Genomic DNA, 14,744 nt, shown 5'->3' with positions numbered 1-14,744 from the left:
GATTTCATTTTTAAGATTTATTTATTTATTTGAGACAGAGAGAGACAGAGCACACAAGTGGGAAGGAGGGTCAGAGGGAGAGGGAGAAGCAGGCTCCTCACTGAGCAAGGAGCCCAATGGGAGGCTCAATTCTAGGACCCAGGATCAGGACCTGAGCTGAAGGCAGACACTTAACCCATTGAGCCACCCAGGCGCCCCCACACTGGGATTTTATTTATTTTTTATTATTATTTTTAAAGATTTATTTATTTATTTGTTTATGATAGACAGAGAGAGAGAGAGAGAGAGGGGCAGAGACACAGGAGGAGGGAGAAGCAGGCTCCATGCTGGGAGCCCGACATGGGACTCGATCCCGGGACTCCAGGATTGTGCCCCGGGCCAAAGGCAGATGCTAAACCACTGAGCCACCCAGGGATCCCTACACTGGGTTTTTTAAATTAGGTTTTCCTCTTCTTCTGTGATAGTTTAAAAATATTTCTATTTCATAAAGGGACTTAATTTGCTCTGAATCTCTTATTTAGAACTTTGAACATTTTAATTGGCCTTGGGGACTTTTGTCTGTGTATACTTACACTTCTAGAAGGAAGAGATTTCAGAGTTCTGTGTGAGGTATAGAGGGCCCTCGCCAGAGAAGATGAGGCAGAAGTTGCACAATCTGGTGGTAGTGTTTCGCTAGAGGAGGGACAAGGCTCTTGGTAAGTAGGGGTCACGGTGCAGCTGTGGTGGTCTCCTGCCAGGTATGTCCCCGTGAGGCTGACAGTCAGAGTTCCTTTTGGGGCCGATTGCTTGAGCTCCTAGGCAGCTGAGGCCCTGCTCCACTTCCCTAACTGGCGTGACTGCTTATGTTTGGCGTGTCAGCAATGCCTGGCACCATGTATGCTGAGCAAGGGCTGAGATGGCATCCTGTGGCCTGCTGCTTGCAGAACTTGTTCATAGAGTTGAAAGTTGGCCTTCTCTGAAAGCTGGGCCTCTGAAAGTCATCTCCAGGCTCTGCTCCTGTGGCCCTGGGAGGTATTTGAGTTAGGTCAGAGCTCTGGTTTCCTGTACAAACTGGTGTGTAAGCCATTGCCATCAGCATCTCTGTTAACCAGGGTGCTGCAGTGCTGACTGGTATTGGAATCCTTTGTGATGGTGCCTGCTTTCACCTGACATGCCATCGTCCAAGTGTGGGCTGGGGGTGTGCACCACCAACCTCATGCAACTGGTTGGTATCGCTCTGTACTCTTTTCCCCACCTCCTGGAATGTTCAGGGCTGAAACAGACTTGTTCTTTTCCTTTTAAAAGTTTCCTTGTTCATCTCGGTGGGAGTTGGGTAGGGATGATAATTGAGTTGGTCTCAATCTCTATTTATTTATTTACTTTTTTTTTTAAGATTTTATTTATTCATGAGACACAGAGAGGGGACAGGGACATAGATGGAGAAGCAGGGGAGCCTGCTGCAGGACTCAATCCCAGGACCGCGGGATCACGACCTGAGCCAAAGGTAGATGCTCAACTGCTGAGCCACTTAGGTGGCCTGGCCTTAATCACTATTTAACCAGAAGTCTCAACCTGCCACCTGGATTGCAGTCATTCTGGGTTTATGTACAGCAACGACGCTGTCCTTTTGGACTCCAGAGGAAAGTCTTCTTAAGAATGTACTGTGATCTGGCAAGAGGCTCCAGCAGCTCCATATGCTCCCCTGCTAACTGTTGGGCACTAGGTCGTCTTTCTGGAAAGGTCTAGGTAGTTAATGATAGTCAGAAGGCATAGGTGGAGGAAAGCTGTGAAAATACTTGGTTTCTTTTTAAAGTAAAGATGACATATCTGAAAGAGGGAATGCTCAGTTGTTGTTACTACCTGGAGTGTGTATTGGAGAATAGTTCCTGGATTTGTAACACACTTGTTTCAATACAGCAGTATTGGTCTCCATCCTTTTTTTCTTGTTCGGGGTTGCTATTCTCTGCAAACCTTTGTTTTTTATTTTGGTTTTGCTTAGGCAGCCCTCTGATGTAAAAATTGGTGGAATTTGTCCCCTACATTATCATTCATTTCTGCCCAGGGTGAGAATTAGTAAATTTCATGGATTGCTTTGCATTTCTGGATTTCTAATTCTGAACTTCTGATTCCCCCCCCTTCCCCCCACAGAGCCGAGAAAACAGAAGTCCTCAGTGAAGATCTGTTACAGGTAAGGAAATAAAAATCTTTTTAAAGTGCTTTGAGTAAAGAGGATAAGAAACCAGACTTCCTTCGGGAGAACTGAAGTGGGTTTCTGTATGTCTGTGTACGATCTGAAAGAGCAGGAAATTGATCCGCGTGGTGGTTCCGAGCAGGAAAGAAAAGCAGTTGGGTTGCACGGTGATAAAAAGGGGATCTGAAACCTTGGTGTCATGTTATGAAGTTCAGACGGGGCTCGTCCTGCTTTCAAGCGCCAGGTGTTGGGGTGGGGTGGGGGAGGGGTCTGGCCGGCCTGGCCATGCGCTGGCGCTGGGGCCAGGTCCCGGTCCCGGGCAGGCCGAGGGACAGTCGCTCGCCGCTGGGATGGTGTCCTTGATGGGACAGGCCCTGCCAGCTGCGGCAGAGGGCCCCACTGGCTCCGACCTAGAGTTTCGACTTCTCCTTCCATGTCACGCTTTTGTTCTCTCCAGTTCTGGGCTGAGTTGGGTCCCCAGGGACTTAGAGTCTTCGTGACGGTGACCAGACCTTGCAGAACCGCTCCGAGGCCCCGAGGTGGCCTGTCATCAGCCTGGACTTGTCTTCCTCTCTGTGGGGATGGCTCTTTCCTGTGGGACCTGAGCCAGGGCCACTGCACTTCGTCGATCCACAGGCTTCTCTAACTTGCGTGCCAGAAGCTTGTTCCAGAAGGCCGGGGACCCTTTCTCTACATCTCTCCACTCAGCCTCAACCCCCTTGGTCCCCACCCACCCAGAGCATGCTGGGAAGGACAGAAGCCCTTCTGTAGGAGGTTTCTCTTTAGCCTCCTCGCTTGTGTCCTTGCCGCTCGTGTCCATGACCCACAGCAGGTGTGTGCACTTAGCCCCAGAAGACCAAAGATCTGCTCCCAGGTGACTCTCTGTCCCTCCCAAAGGAGACAAGGAGCTGACGTAGTTTAGAAGAATGCTGCTGGGACCACCCCGTGTCAGAACAGCTCTCAATTATGACAGCCATCCGCAGGCACAATATCTTAGGAGTGCTTTTTTTTTTTTTTTTTTGGACCAGAGGTTTTTATTAAGGATTAGAAGGGTTTGGGTTGTTTTTTAAGCCTATTTATTTATTTTAACTTGTTTATTTATTTATTCATGAGAAACACACAGAGAGGGGCAGAGACACAGGCAGAGGGTGAAGCAGGCTCCATGCAGGGAGCCCGATGCAGGACTTGATCCCGGGACTCCAGGATCACGCCCTGAGCTGAAAGCAGACACTCAACCACTGAGCCACCCAGGTGTCCCTTAAGATTTATTCAACAGTGATATTGTTAAAAATATTTCCACATTGACTTTTACCATGTATCTCAACTTCATTTTCAGACTTCCAAAGATATCATTTGGTCTAGTTGACCTTTAACTGGACTGCGTTTTCAAGTCTGTGTTCTCCGTCCTACGCCCCACACCAGGGATATCCAGGATCTCATTGAACCCTTGAAGCCCCAAGATGAGGCCAGAGGGCCTTGCAGGCAGTTCAAGGATGGCAGGGTTCCCATGGAAGGCAGGCGGCGACTGTCTGCACTTGTCCCTCTGCCCAAACATCCACTGGGGCCCCAGGAGTTTGCCAGTTTCTAGGAACGCCTTCTTTCATGACCCAGACACCTACCCCGTGTCTGCCATCACTGCCACAGATGTTTTCCCCCTTCTTTGACTATGACGAAAGACAGCAATGGGTAAAGGTGTGCAGTCTGATGCCTCCCTACCCAGCTCTGCCCTTGACTTGCTCTGTGGCCTCAGGGACTTACTGAACCTCCCTGAGCCTCAGTTTCCACTTCTCTAAAATGGGAATGTGGTTGTATCCACCCCCTAGGGTTATTGGCAGGAATTAATGGGTTAAACAGGAGAGTACTGGGGAGGGATCCCAAACCACAGAGATTTTTTGTTTGTTTGTTTCTGGTATGAAACTTTCCTTAATTTGTACAGTGTTTTCCTGCCGCTTGGATCTCTGTGAGAGCATTTCAAGAGGCTTCTATTTTGCCTCTTGTTTTTCACTCATGAGTTCCTTTTGCTTCTGTGGAGTTTCCCTGGGAGGCTGTGAATCCCAGGAGGGCGAGAACCATAACCTATTTACTGTTGTTTTTCTAACACCTTGCACAGGGACTTGACACCGACCTGCCCTTTGGTTCTTTCTTTCCTTCTTTTCTTTTCTTTTTTTCTTTCTTTTCTTTTCTTTTCTTTCTTTTTTCTTTTCTTTTCTTTTTTTTCCTTTTCTTTTCTTTCTTTTCTTTTCCTTCCTTTCTTTCTTTCTTTCTTTCTTTCTTTCTTTCTTTCTTTCTTTCTCTCTTTCTTTCAGATTTTATTTGTTCATGTGAGACACAGAGAAAGAGAGAGAGAGGCAGAGACACAGGCAGAGGGAGAAGCAGGCTCCCTGCAGGGAGCCTGATGTTGGATCCGATCCTGGACTCCAGGATCATGCCCTGGGCCGAAGGCAGGTGCTCAACCACTGAGCCACCCAGAGGCCCCTCCTACTTGTCCTTCAACAGATATTACACGAACACTTTCCATTGGGATAAATCAGTGAACAAAACAGATCAAGACCCCTGTCCCTGTGGACTTTACAGTTTTCTAGTAGAAATCAGAATCAAAGTGCAATGGAGTTTGGGGGTTTTTGTTTTTTGTCTGTTTCGGGTTTGGGTTTAGCCTGTTTTCATGGCAAATACAGTGTATATTAGTTTTCCAGTGGTTTAAAAATCTGGTCGTTATAGAAGACTAGGGGGAGGTGATGTGGCATTTGCTCCTCCTATGTACAAACAGGTCAGGGTCCCGGTGGTCGGGCCTAGGCGCCGAAGAGAAGCTGTTGGGACAGTCGGACAGTCAGGGCTCTCAAGAAAGAAGCACAGAACCATGGCATCGGGTACAACGTTGCAGGGATAAAAATGCATTCTGCTTTGAATTTGTTGATTTTTCTTTAAAATAGAAAGCATCCCTACGGGCCTGCACTCAATCTTAATGAGTCATCAGAATACACATTTTTGGCATTCCTTCCCTTGCAAAGCAGTTCTCTTTGCCATAAACAGCCATATCCCAGCAATAATATTTTGGGAAGCTAAATCACGATGCATGCGTCCCCTAAGTCAGTGTTCCTTGCTGCTGGCTGTCCGTTCAGCCTTGGAGGTTTATTTAAAACAAAACAAAAACAAAGCTGCAAGCCCACCCTAAACCCAGTAAGGCATAATTTTGAAGACACTGACCCTGAGTGGAAATCGTGGGACATAGATTTTGATGTTCCGATGGGCTGATGTCCTGTGTGTGGAAGGCTGTGTTGCTGTCTGCAGGAGGTAGCTTCTGAATGTCCCTGTGGCTTTTTCCCCCTTGGCGATGGGATTGGGCCTAAGGTGTTCCTTTGCACTTCTGCAGGCTCGGCCGCCACCAGTCTCTCTGATAGCAGGTTTAGCCCGGACTCCGCGGCCTCCCTGCTCATGGACTTAGCCCTTGGGAGATCTAAATCTCTCCGTGTAAGAGAGGTCAGCAGCTCTCAGCCAGGGGCTATTTCGCCCTCTGGGGGGATGTTCAATAATGCGTGGTGACAGCATCGGTTGTCACAGCTCAGGGAATGGGGTGGGGAGAGGCCAGAGATGAAGCTGAACATACCATCATGCACAGCAGAGCCCCCACCCCCAGAATTACAGGGTCCCAAGTGTCAATAATGAGAAACCCTGGTATAAGTGAATGGGACCATTGCCATGTATACCCCAGAGCTAAAAAAAAAAAAAAAAAAATTATAGCACAGGATGCTGTTTCTGCCTTTGTGGCAGCAGCATTAGAAAGAGGGGTGTGTGTTCTTCAGCCCTGTGAATGGCTCGTTTGTCTCTGTTTTCTCAGATCGAGCGGCGCCTGGACACGGTTCGGTCAGTGTGCCACCTTTCCCACAAGCGTCTGACGGCATGCTTCCAGGGCCAGCATGGCAGCGATGCCGAGAGGAGATACGTGAGTATCAGATGTGACTTGGGGCCGGGACACTTGTGTCCCCGTGAGGCTTTGCACCCTTCAACCCTTTGGTTTTCTCAAGCAGCATCAGCAGAGTTGCCTGCAGATTTGTACCTAATATTGCCATTTCCTTTCATGACACCCGCCGGACCAGAACATTCTTTTGTGCTTAAGACCTTGCTGATCCGAAAGCCCTACTCACACTGAACTTATTCCAGGTGCTTTCAAAGACTCAGTGAGCCATTTGTCATTGATAAGACAATGGAGACATCTGTTTGGAATGCTTTGGTGGCAAAAAGCTGAAAGAATATCTTTAATTGACTTAGAAAAAGGACATAATTTATTGGCTTACTAACTGGAAGGTTCCAGAAGCTGAGATGGATGTGAGGTGAGGCTTGGGCTAGCATTGTGGTGGTGTAACCAGAGCCCTGCTTTCTTCCCTTTTGCCCCTCCTGCCTTCTTCAGGGTCTGCTTTATCCCCAAAAGGGCACCTGTCATGGTCGTGGGTTGGCTACCAATGGCTTCCATGGGCTACTTGCTTCCTTGTGCATGTCCGGCAGGAGTAGAAAGTGTACCTTCCAGTAGTTTTCTTAACAGAGTGGGAAATCTTCTTTTTCCAAGTCCTTGGAAGGTAGACTTTGCCTTCTCTTTTGTTGATCTGTGTTGAGCCACAGTCCCCATTCCAGAACATTCCCATTCCACCTTGGTTATTGTGGGCAGGGGTGAGGTTGGTGAGGAGATGGGATGTGCATTGGCTTGAGCTAATCGGGACCTGTCCCTAGCGAGTGGGCTGCAGAGCTACCTCCAGCTCACAGGCTTTTATTGAGACCAGGGTGGATCCTTAGGAGAAATCAGGATGCCGTTGTAGAGAGGAAGAGGGATGGACTCCAGGAGAACCATTGAATGTGTACGTTTGTTCAAAGCATCCGGGTCCTCGTGTGCCACCAGTAGAGCCCAGCAGCCACGCTCATTTGGCAGTTCTGTGCTTGCGTTTACAAGTTCCTAGCTTAGGAGCATATGCTAACCCTTGGAAGCCCATATACCATTAAGGTGAGAGTTTCAGGGTCATACCGGAAAGCTATGATTTGCCACCGGATGTCTCAAAAGGAAGAGCTGGGATGCAGCTTATCAGTGTCACCCTTCTTTTACATTTCCTACAGACATTTATGGGCTGTCTCTTGCCAGCAGGGTTATTCCTCCCTTGTGCAATACTGAGCTTGCTGCAGTCGGTATGCACTGAAGAGTGGGACTTTGCATGCACCCACGATTCCAGGAATGCTCGTGGCAAGTCCTGTTTGGCAGAACCAGACCCAATCCACTGGTTCTGTCCCCATAGCCCCTCTCATGCTCTTATCATGGCTTCTGCTCTACTTACCCTTTTAACATGGTGTCTTAAGGCTCTGTCCTCCTTATTCCCCCAGTCACGTTCCTTGGGCCACCTCCTCTGTTCTCATGGCTTCTAGGTGATGTGTTTATGCCAAGGACTTCTACGGCATTTCAACCAAGCAACAAAACTTCCTTCCCTTACTGTCTATTTTAGCACGCACAACCAGTTCTTCCTTCTGTGCTGACTCTTGAGTCCCACCCACCGTGTTATGCAAGCTAGAAACTAGGGTTACCTGACATTCCATTTTATCCTCACCCTCCCATAGCTTCTTGATTAGCAAGCCCTGTGATTGTGAATATTTTTTGAATTCCTCACCTCTGCGCCATCTCTGCCACTTTTGCGTTAAACAAGACCTGATTACCTCGGGGATCCCTGGGTGGCTCAGCGGTTTGGCACCTGCCTTCGGCCCAGGGTGTGATCCTTGTCAGGCTCCTTGTGTGTCCCTGCCCCGCCCCTTTCTCTCTCTGTCACTCTTGAATAAATGAATAAAATCTTTAAAAAAAAAAAAAAAAAAAAAAAAAAACAAACCCTGATTACTTCTCACCCGGATGGTGTGGTCACCTCCTGAGCTTTGCTTCCTGCCTCTAGTTGCCTTCTTTTCCAGCCTGTCTCCACCCGGATCATCAGAATGGTTTTTTTAAAATACAAATTGATGCTGTCATCCTCCTGCCTGGAAAAAAAAAAAAAAAGAAAGAAAGAAACTTAGCTTAGGGATCTCTGGGTGGCGCAGCGGTTTGGCGCCTGCCTTTGGCCCAGGGCGCAATCCTGGAGACCCGGGATCAAATCCCACGTCGGGCTCCCGGTGCATGGAGCCTGCTTCTCCCTCTGCCTGTGTCTCTGCCTCTCTCTCTCTCTCTCTCTCTCTCTCTCTCTGTGACTATCATAAATAAATAAAAAGTTAAAAAAATAAAGAAAGTTGGAAAAATACCTAACCCTTAGGACATTTAAAAAAAAAAAAAGAAAGAAACTTAGCTTATTCGTTCTCAGCAGGGACCAGAAGCGCACTCCTGGGGATATCTGGAAATACGTAGAGACATTTTGGGTTACTATAGGGACTGGGGACACTAACTGGCACTCGGAGGGTGGGGACTGAGATGCCAAATGTCCTGTGGTGCCTGAATGACAGTCCTACTTTGCAAGTGGCCTGTACTGCCAGTGGTGCCTCCTTCGAGGGGTGCTGGCCGTTTCCCATTGTGGAGATCCGAGTCCAGGCTCTGCAGCATGTCCAGCCCTTCACGATCTGATCCTGTCTTCCCCAGTGTTCCCAGTGTCTCCTGCTTCCTCTCATTCATGCCACGTGCCCTTACCCTTCACATCACGTCTCGTCATTCCCCCTCAGTGCTTTAAGATGCCATTTGGGTGTCCCATATACTCATAAAAAAAACAAAGGAACAAGTACTTACCAAACACCTACTGTGTGTAGGTGCTGGAGATATAAAATAAAGAAGCTGTAGTCTCCACCTCAAAGGTGCTCACAGCCTGGTGGGGAGAGACACACAAATGGACCATCAGAAAATGCCATGCTAAACACAGCATGCACAGAGTGTTAGGGGAGGAATGAGAATGGGCATCACAGGAGGAGAGGTAGTCAGGTGAGGCTTCCCAGAGGAGGTGGTGGCCCAGCTATTAAAGGCAGGCAGTAAAAAAAAAAAAAAAAAAAAAAAAGGCGGGCATTGAGTAGCAGGTGATGGGCATATTTTCGGCAGCAAGGACAAAGGTGCCTGGCCTCATTTCGAAAACCTAGTGCCTTAGGCTTCCTTTTCCAACCTCAAACAGAAGTGCCAAGGCAGGGCTCCGAAACTGTCTCCCCTGTGCACGTGGGAGAAGCAGTCACCACGGAAATGAGAAAAGATAACCACGGGGGTCCTACAGTGCAGAGAAATGGCAGCAGTCTCCAGGGCTCTAGAACACATAGGAAGAGCCCCGCAAAGGCCCCACGAGAGGCTCCTCTGCATGTGGAGAGGCATGAAGCGCAGGGGGTGGTCTTCTCAGTCCAATAGGGGACCATGGTGGAGCTGATGCTGGGAGTCCTATGAGATGTGGGGTAGCTGCTTTTTGTGCAGTTGGCATGCATTTTATAAATTATGACTTCAGAACTTTTTAAATGAATCTCTGATGATAAAAGAGAAAAAAAGGCTGTCCATGCCTGGGAAGTGCTCAGCTGTGTTCGTGGAGGAGTATGGCAGTGGTAGGTAGCATCTTCATCCAGGAGCGCAGGGTTAAATAAGCAGAATGTCCCGATTTATGTATGACAGGAAACAGGATTGTTGTGGCTTTGGGTTCAGGGCCTGGAAACCACAAGGCTGTTTACAGCAGGGAGCTTGAATGATACTTGTCAAAGTAGAATCCTCTTTTTATGATTTTTTTTTTTTTTTGTCCAGAGTTCCAGAGTTGCACAAAGTATATTTCTCCTGATGATTGCATTTATCCCAGACTTAAATTCCCTTAGGAAGGCGGCATTATTGGAGCTCCTGGGCAGCACAGTTGGTTGTGTCTGACTCTTGGCTTTTGCTCAGGACATGGTCTCAAGGTCATGAGATCAGGTCCCAGGATGGGCTCCGTGCTCAGCACAGTCTGCTTGGGACTCTTTCTCCCTCTCCCGCTGCCCCTCCTGACACCCTGACACCCCTGGTCACACACTCACTCTTTCTCTAAATTAAAATAAACCTTAGAAAAAAATAAGTCAGACAGCATTCCTAAAATGTATGAATTACCCTCACTGTGATCTAGGCCCCCTACCCATCCTCTCCTGTCTTCCTGGTGTGGAAGTGCAGAAGCTGGAACTGTCTCCTTGTGGGGCAGGTAATGCTTGCTATTGACTTAGTTGAAAACAACTTGAGAAAATGAGAGATGGGTAAATAGAGTTGTTATTTACCTTTACGTTTCAATATACTGTTTTTGGATCGGCTGCATATTTACGTGGTCAAAACCCAGAATACACAGAACATAAAGCAAGGTCTTTCCCGGTCCTGTTCCCCAGGCACCGTGCTGTCCTCTCCAGAATGAGCAGCACTAGTCGTTTCTTGTATACCCTTCCAGAGATATTCCTTACAATGCAAGCAAATGCGGCGTGTGTCGCAAGAAGCCCATTGATAGTAGGAAAGGCAGGTGGCAGTAAAGGTCAAGGTTCGACAGTGGCACACAGCAAGATAGACCGTGTTCTTGCCGTGAGGGCCCTTTCTAGTGAGGAAGCAGAATCACATGGATCTGTTAGCAGATCCTGTGGTATCCACAACCCACTTTCCAGGGACTTCCCAGGCCCCTTATAGCCATGTTCTGAGATGAGCCGTCAACCACTGGTGGAGAGGAGCTGAACTGGGGCGCAGCCCATGGGCGTGGAGGTCTGGCTCTGTTGCCCCTCACCGGGGTCCCCGGCCAGTCCACCTGACCTCCCCCAGGCTTCAGGTTCCTTGACTGGACAATTAGAGCATGAATCAGATGACCCTTATGGTCATTTCCAGCTGAAAAACAGATGCGTGATAGGAAAATGCATGGCTTTGTGCTTAAATCCTGGAAGAAAACTTTTTCCGATATTTAGCCAGATACTTTTAGATGCTTATTTACAGCTGTATAGTTATGATTACAGCCAAATTAAGAGCCAGTTTATGAGTACGTATTCGAGAAGCTGTGGGGTGCCTGGGTGGCAAAGTCGTTAAGGGACCAACACTTGGGTTTTTTTTCCTTTTTTTTTTTTTTAAAGAAGATTTTATTTATTTATGGGGCACCTGGGTGGCCCAATCAGTGAAGTGCCTTTGGCTCAGCGGGGAACCTGTTTCTCTCTCTCCCTCCGCTCCCCTGCTTGTGCTTTCTCTCTCTCTCAAATAAATGACTAAAACCTAAAAGAGTGTGAGGAGAGGACGAGAGAGAATCTGAAGCAGATTCCACGCTGAGCAGAGACGGACATGGTGCTTGATCCCACAGCGGTGAGATCATGACCTGAGCCGAAAGCAAGAGTTGGACGCTTAACCGACTGAGCCGCCCATGCAGCCCCCACTCTTGGTTTTGGTTCAGGTCGTGATCTCAGTGTCATGGTCTCTGGGGTCATGAGATCAAGCCCCAGGTTGGACTCAGGGTGGAGTCTGCGTCTCCCTCTCCCTCTCCCCCCCCCATTTGTGTTCTCTCTATCACTTTCTCTCTTCCTCAAATAAATAAAATCTTTAAAAACAGTAACAACAACCACAACAATAATACTAGCAGCTGGCATTTGCTGAATTATTTTACCACGTGCTTGGCTCTTGGTGTTGAGTATCTCCATAGACAGACAGCCGTAGGACACTCGCACTGTTATCATGTCTCTGGATCATCTATGCTTGAGGACATGGGCGCAGAGGTAAAGTCCCATAACTTCTACCTTTGAGACCAGAACCTGAACCGAGACTGGCTGTCTCTTATCTGTACGGTTTGCCTGGAGGAGAAATCACTGAAGGGTGACCTGAAGCAGGTCATTGAGAATGGGTGTCAATAATAGTGAAACCAACACAATGTCTTTTTCTGCTTTCCAGAAAAAACTCCCTCTGACCGCTCTCGCTCAGATCATGCAAGAAGCATCGACTCAACTGGAAGACTCTCTGCTGGGGTAAGTGTTGGCTGCTTTCAGGCAGAGAGTGCAGTGCCCTGTGAGTCAGTGGGAGTGTGTAGGTGGGTGGTGTGTGTGACAGCCATCTGTGTGATAGAGGGACCGTGAGCATGATGGCGTGGAGCATCCACCAGGAGAACGACGCAGTCTCTGTGGGGAAAAAGTGGGACACGGCCACTGGGATGGTAGAGAATCTTCCATTGAATAGGAACAAAGCTGGAGTTGGTTGAAAGGGCTGCTAGTAGTACGCCTGGGTGGCTCAGTGGTTGAGCATCTGCCTTTGGCTCAGGGTGTGGCCCCGGGTCCTGGGATCGAGTCTCACATCGGGCTCTCCACAGGGAGCCTGTTTTTCCCTCTGCCTGTGTCTCTGCCTCTCTGTGTGTCTCATGAATAAATAAATAAAATCCTTAAAAAAAAAAAAAGGGGAGGTGTGCTGCTAGCAAAAGTAATTGGTAGGGTCCATATTTATACCTCTGAATTTGGGTATAAAGAATAATAAGTCCTTTCTGTGTTCCAGCTGTTGACTCAGATTTACAAACTCTGGCCGGCCCCTTCTGGTCCTTAAGAGTCACTTCCTAGGGCACCTGGGTGGCTCAGTCGTTCAGGCATCTGCCTTTGGCTCAGGTCATGATCCCGGGGTCCTGGGATTGAGCCCTGCATCAGGATCCCCGCTCAGCAGGGAGTCTGCTTCTCCCTCTGCTCCTCCCCTGCATGTGCTCTCGCTCTCTCTCTCTCTCTCAAATAAATAATAATAAATCTTAATAATAAAAGAGTCACTTCCTTTAAGAGTGGTCACCATAATATCAATCGTGGTAATGTCAAAATGGTGTTATATCTGAATTATTTGGATTTTTTTATTTTTGCAGGAAGCATGTGTTCTTTAATAATTTTTCAAAATCTAATAATGAAACTGTTTTCAGTATAAGAGGGAACGTTGACTGTCCTTCTACTTGCATCTGTGTGAAGCTGGTGTCCTTTTATCCCCTCTGCTCTCTCCAGCTGTACAGTGGGCTTTGCTTTCCGGCTGCCATGCATGGACTTTGACTTCACATTTCCTGGGGCCTGTCCTGCTCCATGGCCTACAATTCTTCCTTTGTTCTTTGAAGGATGATGGTTTCCCCTCACTCTTTACCCTTTCTCCATCCTGTCCATGCTCTCATATTGGGGACAATGGCCCTGGATCGGGGGCGGGGGCGTAGCACACGTGTCCATGCTGGCGCCCCTGTTCCCTCCAGGTTGGTTGTGTCCCAATTTTTCTCCTTCATACTGTTGTCGTCAGCACAGCTGCTTCAAGAGTGCTTGCTCTGCACTAGCACTGTTCCACGTGCTTTCCAAGTAGTCACTCACTGAGTCCTCCAGACAACCTCGGAGGGAGCCTGTATTGCCACTGCCATTCTACCACTGAGGAAATTGACAGAGAGAGTAAGTCCACTGCCCCAGACCACACAGCTGGTGAACGGCAAAGCCTATATCCCAGCTCAGGCAGCTTGGCACCAGAGATCATGTTCTTAATGACAGCACCAAGGCCATCTCATGCCAGCGCCACACACGTTACTCTTTCAGTAGAACCCCATGGAGATCTTGAAGGGGAGAGCAAGGAGAGAGGTAAGATGAGAGAGGGAGTGTCAGGATGAGAGCAGTCGCCTCACTGGCACCCGTCCTCCGTGTGACATCAGCTATATGCTTACAGGGAAGCAAAAGGAAACATGATTGTTAGCCCATGGTCTCTTCTACCCAGTAGAAAACCAGCACTCACAGTAACTCTGGAGAAAACACTGCCTAGGCTGGCCTCACTAACAGACACAAAACAGCATAGAATGAACTTTCGGTAGGATTCTAAAGAATTTCAACACGTTCTGCAGGACACGTGCCTTGAGAACCTAATGCTAGAGTTATCACCTCACGTTCACATACCTGCCTTACACATAACACACAAAGTATACCCACGATAGTCCTTTTCATTTTATTTATTCATTTTTTAAAGATTTAATAAATTTAATGTTTTATAGCAACAGATGAAACATTAACCTAGCAATATAGTTATCAGTTTAACAGATGCATAAGACACATTTGATAATGCCCATGAACAGTCGTTTTGATTTTAAAGCACAGATCTGGGTACGCCTGGGTGGCCCAGTGGTTGAGCATCTGCCTTTGGCTCATGGAGCGAGACTGGGGTCCTAGGACTGAGTCCTCCCCATGGGGAGCCCGCTTCTCCCTGTGCCTGTGTCTCTGCCTCTCTCTCTGTGTCGCTCATGAATAAATAAATAAAATCTTTTAAAAAGTAAAAATAAAGCACAGATCTGTGGACTCACATTTTGGGTGACACCCCAAACTTCTAATGTTTTTAAGGTTCTACTGTGTGGCACCCTAATGTGTTCCCAACCTGTAGTGAGCAGCACTGGCCCGATATGGTACTGACCTGCCTGACTCACTGAGCATACGCTTGTTGTGGGGGTGTCTTGTGTTTTTAAAGGAAGATGCTGGAGACATGTGGGGATGCTGAGAATCAGCTGGCTCTCGAACTTACTCAGCATGAATCCTTTGTTGAGAAAGAGATTGTGGATCCTCTGTGCAACATAGCAGAGGTGAGTTCTTTGACCGGGCCACACAGAAGAGCCAGGATTGGTGGGGGACGCATGATGAATGGTTTGCTTGTGTCTACAGTTTT

At 48.1% G+C, this 14,744-nt stretch overlaps 1 protein-coding gene and 1 long non-coding RNA gene across 5 annotated transcripts in view; one reads left to right on the top strand and one right to left on the bottom strand.

Moving 5' to 3' along the window:
* The window catches only part of ARHGAP17 (Rho GTPase activating protein 17), a 93,407-nt gene that overhangs the window by 33,752 nt on the left and 44,911 nt on the right, over window positions 1-14,744 (top strand). For 2 of the 3 annotated variants that reach the window (XM_077907087.1, XM_077907085.1), the window contains exons 2-5: window positions 2,128-2,167; window positions 6,006-6,110; window positions 12,000-12,073; window positions 14,550-14,661. In XM_077907087.1, the coding sequence (XP_077763213.1) occupies window positions 2,128-2,167; window positions 6,006-6,110; window positions 12,000-12,073; window positions 14,550-14,661 (331 nt within the window). Of the gene's footprint in view, window positions 1-2,127; window positions 2,168-2,678; window positions 3,003-6,005; window positions 6,111-11,999; window positions 12,074-14,549; window positions 14,662-14,744 lie in introns of those variants that run through there. The other variant, XM_077907088.1, reaches the window with a different exon arrangement.
* LOC144319238 (uncharacterized) overlaps window positions 1-14,744 on the bottom strand; it is a 40,531-nt gene that overhangs the window by 11,243 nt on the left and 14,544 nt on the right. For both annotated transcript variants that reach the window (XR_013385127.1, XR_013385128.1), the window contains exons 3-4: window positions 8,901-8,976; window positions 8,042-8,167 (exon numbers count right to left, since the gene is read on the bottom strand). This is a non-coding gene — a long non-coding RNA (uncharacterized LOC144319238). The remainder of the gene's footprint in view (window positions 1-8,041; window positions 8,168-8,900; window positions 8,977-14,744) is intronic.

The sequence above is a fragment of the Canis aureus genome, chromosome 8, assembly GCF_053574225.1.
Source record: "Canis aureus isolate CA01 chromosome 8, VMU_Caureus_v.1.0, whole genome shotgun sequence".
In the NCBI taxonomy this organism is placed as follows: domain Eukaryota; kingdom Metazoa; phylum Chordata; class Mammalia; order Carnivora; family Canidae; genus Canis; species Canis aureus.
The sequence above is the reverse complement of the archived record's forward strand: the minus strand, read 5'-3'. Positions and strand labels throughout refer to the sequence as shown.